The 6,000-nt window shown below is 41.7% G+C and overlaps 1 protein-coding gene across 3 annotated transcripts in view; it reads left to right on the top strand.

The window, feature by feature from the left end:
• Positions 1-6,000, top strand: part of CORO6 (coronin 6) — a 127,321-nt gene continuing 121,321 nt past the window's right edge. Inside the window, exon 1 of one of the 3 annotated variants that reach the window (XM_089683038.1) lies at positions 1-303. In XM_089683038.1, the coding sequence (XP_089539164.1) occupies positions 177-303 (127 nt within the window). In that variant the 5' untranslated portion in view covers positions 1-176. The remainder of the gene's footprint in view (positions 304-6,000) is intronic. The other 2 variants (XM_089683037.1, XM_089683039.1) reach the window with 2 other exon arrangements.

Genomic DNA, 6,000 nt, shown 5'->3' with positions numbered 1-6,000 from the left:
TCTGTCTTTCAGCTGTTGGGTGTTGAGTTATTTTGCTTCAATGTTGATAGCAGCAGCTGTTACTGCAGCAGGAGCCTCCTGCAACACACACACATACATAGACACACACTAGACCCTTTAGTCAATTTCTGGCTGAGTAGAGAGCGAGGCGGCTCAGCACTGGACAGGGGGAGTGCATGCTAGCAGTGCACAAAGCCACTAACGCAGGCAAAGAGGAGCTAGGAGCCCCCCAGCCAAGGAATATATCATCACTGATAATACTTCAGGTGCTACCAGGAGCTGTCATCTCCACCTCTGGTCAAGGTAAGAGAAGATATCCCCTAGCCTGTGTATCCTAAAAACCTTTCCTGGGGAGGTGTGCTATTTTGACAGGACTGTGACAATCTGACAGCTTCTTATATTTAAAGGGCAGTGCTGTAGGCGTGTCACCAAAAACCTCACCTTCACCTCTTTATTTTCATGACTTTGGTTGAAGAGCTGTATGTAGAATTAATGAGCTTTTTCCCAGTTTTCTGTCTCACTGGTCATAGGACCTGCAAGGGAATGCTCTGCTATTGCTATATTTGGAAAGTGACCTCTCCTATCTGCAGCAAGCTGCCTGTCTCCTTCTTTAGCTGCTGCAACATTCCCTGCTACAAAGCCTCCTTTTTTTATTTCACGAAAGCCCTAGGCACAACTGCCTTGAGATTTATTACATTGTTTTTTTCTTATTACGCCAACTGATACATTAAGCCGTTTTCTAATTCTATTCTGATCTGTAAAGTTTCTGTTGTATCCCAGTACCATTTCTATCATACTCCTATCGAGTTGCCTGAGCTGCTTATTCTGTATTCCGCTTTATAAAATAAGATTCATTTTTAACGCTGTCTATAAGGTCTGCTCATGTGGAGTGACCGTCACTCAATGAAAGCAGCCATATTGTCCTATCAATGACACACAAACACACTTCATCCCCCCCTCCCGATGGGAGCTGGATGGCAATATGAGTAATTTAATTTCCTGCTGAGCAGTTTGATGACAAGATTTTGAAGTTTACTCAGCTAATGTATCTGCCAGGTACCTTTTTATTGTACAATTACTTTAAGGACGCCATACTCTGGAAATTGAAACTGCAAGAAATCAAAGCAATATGTAATTGATTTCAAAGATATATATTAAGGCGTCATTAGACTATGATTGCACAGACCACAGCCCCTATTTTATAAAGAAAAGTGATTTGGAAGCACAGTGGCTAATTCGCAGTTCTGCCTGGCAGTGCTAGGGTCCTTGTTTTGAATCCCAACTACGGCGCCACCTTCCTGGAGTTTGCATGTTCTCCCAGTGCCTGCGTGGGTTTCCTCCAGGTACTCCGGTTTCCTCCCACACTCCAAAGATATGCTGGTAGGTTAATTGCATCCTGTCTAAATTGGCCCTAGTATAAGTATGTATGAGTGTAAGTTAGGGACCTTAGGTTGTATGCCCCTTAATCTCCCTAGCGGTCTGATTATGTCCATATTTCTGTGCTCAAAACTGTACATTTTTTTGCATGGAAATATGTATTTTTTTTATTGTAGGCCTGTAATTTTTAGGAATAACTCACTGAAATATGTCCGAACAAGAGTGTATTAAACATCCTGGGTAGGATAAAACTTGAAACACGAAATCATAAATTATAATTTAATAAATAATCATAAAAAATAATATAATAAATGTAATTCAATAATATAATCAAACTGAAAACACTGAAATTTGAAATATAGCGCCAAGTTCGCACATCAGTGAGCAAAGTCGCAAAATCGTTTTCAGTGTCTGATGACGAATTTCTCCACGAATCATTATCACTCAATTCTGCAAGTGGTTCTAATTTACTATCGCTGTTCTCTAGCTGGTCTAAAACCGCTTTTGACCTAAAGGGATGCTTTTTGGACGCCATGGACATTTTTCAGTTTCCAGGCAGAAAGAACAGTACAAATGCAGGCAGGGCACAGGACAAAGCACTCGGGACAAAATGTATATGAAATGGTTTGATACAGTAATGTTTTACTGTGTGATTTTAGTGAATGTCACTTTTTGTCATTTTCAAATTTCCCGCCGTTCCGTCCCCCGTAAGTCCCGACGCTCACAGGGGACGGAACCCAGATGACAGATGCCGGCATCCACCGGATTACATTGCCAGGGACACTGCAGGAGGGACATCGCAGGACAAGGTAAGTGATCGAAGGATCCCGGAGCAGTGCCGCATGGTAAGCCCGAGTGTAGCTCGGGGTTACCGCTTGTGGTACTGAAACTTTACCCCGAGCTACACTCGGGAATACCGCCAGGGAGGTTAATGTGAATGTACAATATATATGTAAAGCGCTACATAAATTGACAGCGCTATATAATTACCTGAAATAAATGTAAACCATCAATCAGCAATCGCCTTTACTGTTCTGACTCTACTAATCTAATTCGGATTCTATTACTGCACACCATTGTTCTTTTTTTACTGCCTAAATAAATCTGCATATTTTTAAAGTACTGGTTTGCACATCATCTAAAATTCCAATTAACTACTGTAAATCACTTGCATTGAAAACAAATCCATTTTCTAGCTTACTGTGAGCTTACTCTATAAAAATGTTTTAAAGTAAAAAAAAAATAGATTTCTCTTTATCTAGTTTAACAGAATGAGTAATTGCACAAATGTTCAGAGAAGGGAGTAACTGTAGCTTGCAGTTTACTAAACAGGTGTAAAGTTAGATTCAGAATGGTACAGAGCATGCATACAGTGCAGAATATTACAATCCTGATTAGGAAAGCTGCAAATACATGTCCTCTACATAGCCATGTGCCTCAGTCAGGGTAACATGTGGCTGCATAGCACAGTCCCTATAAGAGTCTATAACTAAACTAATTAGGCTATGGAGGACCCCACCACCACAAACAAAAAAACACAACGTTCAACACCAATCTAATTTACCCTGTTCCTAATGCATCAGAAAGCTCACAACAATTGACTGAACCAACAAATCTAGATTAAAAATAAAATTTCAATAATAATATTAAATGATAAAAGGAAACATAAACGGTCATATGCTACATACGGTACTGTCAGTGGCGGACTGACCATTTGGAAACTTGGGCACTGCCCGAGGGCCCGGGGTCAGCAGGGGGCCCCATGAGATGCCCCTGGTACCTTTTTCATAGGCTTTTTTGAGTTTGGGCAAGGACACGGGCCCCATGATCCCCTATTGCCCGGGGGCCCCATGAGTTGTCAGTCCTCCCCTGTACTGTGGTTAATAGATTAAGTGAAGATCTAGCACTAGCATGAAAGAAAATAATGTGGGTAGCTAAAATAACTAATCTGCAATGATCTATGAAGGTGCTGCTCTTGGACCAGTGTGGGTGCTCTTTTGAATCACTGAAAAGCAAAAGGAAAGCCAAGTGCAAAACCCAACAGTGTAGCATATGATGCAGAAAGCATTTATTAAATGGATACAATTATTCTCATAAAGATGGCATGTGCTAGGCATAACAGTCTGGGGGGCCTGGGAGCCAGGAGTAATGATTTGTGAACCAGCATCCCTGCCTTGGCACTGGGAAGGGTATGAGAGTGCACTTGTGATGGAATAAAGTTGCTGTCACTGAAGGAACACCAATACACAATCCTGGAAGTGGAGGTGGCCCGACATAGCCATTGTTCAAATGCCCAGTAGGATACAGGGATGCTTTCACGATAAAAGCTTCTTCCTCAGTCTCCAAGCTTGAAGCTTGGAAATATGCTCCTGTATCACTATCTACTGTGCATGTGATCATCGGCTACGTCAGGTGGCCTCCGCTTTCAGGGTTGTGCATCGTTGACAGTGTTCCTTATGTAAAGCAGCTTTAGTCCATCACAAGTGAGCTCTCATACCCTTGCTGGTGGCAAAAGCAGGGATTCTGGTTCATAGTTCATTACTCCTGGCTTCCAGGTGTCCTGGTCTATTATGCCTAGCACATGCCATCTTTGTGAGTGTAATTTTATCCATCTAATAAATGCGGTCTGCTTAATTTACTACACTATGGAGTTTTGCTCTCTTGTCTTTCCTTTTTTGTTTTCTATGTTAATGAAGAGTCTAGCTGAGAATTACAGCTTCAGCAAAACAGTTCAGAACACAAACAGCTACTTACAATTATCCTCATTAACAGCATCCAGTGAAGTGAAGTCCAGGGTAGCTCTGGTAACACAGGTGAACAGCTGGAGGGATCCAAGGCCTAAGAAAAAAAGGCCACGCTACTGAAAATGAAGTATTATGATAGCAATTAAGGAGGTGCTTTCCACAGTAGCTGGTTCTTCCGGAGCTGCGTGCTATTGTGCTCTGGCCTGGCTGCCTTCACTTCGGTTCTGATACTGGAGGGCAGCTCACCTGGCTGCCTGTCCAAGTTGTTGAAGAGAGGAGGCAGAGGAACCTATCTTCCCTGACCATGCCCAGAAACCCAGGGAGTAGTGGGAAATGGAGTATAATGGGTCTGTGCCTGCATCTGAGTATGGGGAGTATATATAAACCAATTTTTTTGTTTGTTTTAATTTTGGGAAAAGTCAGAACCCGTTTTTTTGCCATCTATGTTCCATTGAGGAATTTTCCCTTAACTTCCAGTCCTGTAGCCGCAACAGGTAATGGGTAGAAAACTTTCAAAAGGAGGCAAATTGCTGCTCAGACAGTAAACACCTCAACAAGTTTCCCCATTGGAAAATTTCCCATATTCTTGTGCTGATTTTCAACTCAGCATTTTGGATTTTTCCCATCACTTTCTTTTCCAATTATATTTTTCTCCAGGACCAATAGAGGAGTGACTGATCCTACTGCAGACAGCAGTAAGAACTTGACAGAGCAAGCAAATGTTAGAAACCCTATCTAAAATGTAATAAAATGTTTGCGTTTTGGATATAGTTTGATTCCCTCCTCAAAATACTATTTAAACAGATATATCAGTCAGTGTTGTGAGGCTGTGTAATGTATCTGCTGGTGCTTGGCAGCCCTGGCAGTTCCATTACACAGCTTTACATCACTTTACTATTATGAATGAAGAGGTAGCACTGTCGGGGCTGTATCATACACTGCACTGGCCACAGCAGCACTGATTGTTCATTCAGAATAGTAAAACATCCTCTAGCGCCAAGGGGTGATCCATCTGTTGGGAAGGTGTATGTTTACAAGCAGCAGCAGATAGATCTCACAGCCCTGCAACTCTGAATGATCTTTTACTATTGTGAGTGAACATGCAGCACTGTCAGGGTTGTTTGATAGAGCTCCCGCTGTCCAGTATGTTTCCTAGCAGCTGGAAGATCTATAATACACACGGATTATTCTTTCACATTGACCATCTTTTTTTTAATAATTCTCTTATGAAGAACAGTCCTCTAATGGAGGGGACAGTGCTGGCTGTACCTGCTCCTACAAAAATACCCATGCATTGGGCTTCAGACTGGGGTGAAACTAGAACCAGCATTAATATATAACTAAAGACAAACCTTATTTTACTTTTGGCTAGAGTGGAGAGGATTAAAACACCTGTCAGGTTTGTATTTCAGTCTGTGCCCTTGTTTGGGAGACTCATTCTCTCTACCTGTCCTGTTTATTGTTATCGATGAAAGTGAAATAAAGTCCAAAATTTTGCATTGTCTCCAGAACAGGAATACACAGGAAATCTCCCAGTGGAGACTCTATTGGTTATGGGGCAGGAAGCGAAGGGAAAGCTCCCCAATGGGACAGAAATGGAAAACAAATCGAAAGGGGTTATAGCTCTACTTTACTCTTACCAAAATAAAAAAAAAAGTTGCCTACTTTTAAAGTAAAACAAAATGTGCATTTAATCCACAACTGGATCACCGATCAGAATGGGGCCAACATGACTGCACGGTGTCGCTATTCTGCACAGCAGGTGCAGGACAGGAGAAATCAATTAAATGCACATTTTGTTTTACTTTAAAGTAGGCAACTTTTTTTTTTATTTTGGTAAGAGTAAAGTCATGTTCTGATCCAAGAAACCATGGAATTT

Source organism: Staurois parvus, unplaced genomic scaffold, assembly GCF_062004578.1.
Source record: "Staurois parvus isolate SC_StPar_1 unplaced genomic scaffold, SC_StPar_1.0 ptg000299l, whole genome shotgun sequence".
NCBI classification, from domain to species: domain Eukaryota; kingdom Metazoa; phylum Chordata; class Amphibia; order Anura; family Ranidae; genus Staurois; species Staurois parvus.
Note: the sequence above shows the minus strand (reverse complement) of the source record. Positions and strands in the feature narration are given on the sequence as shown.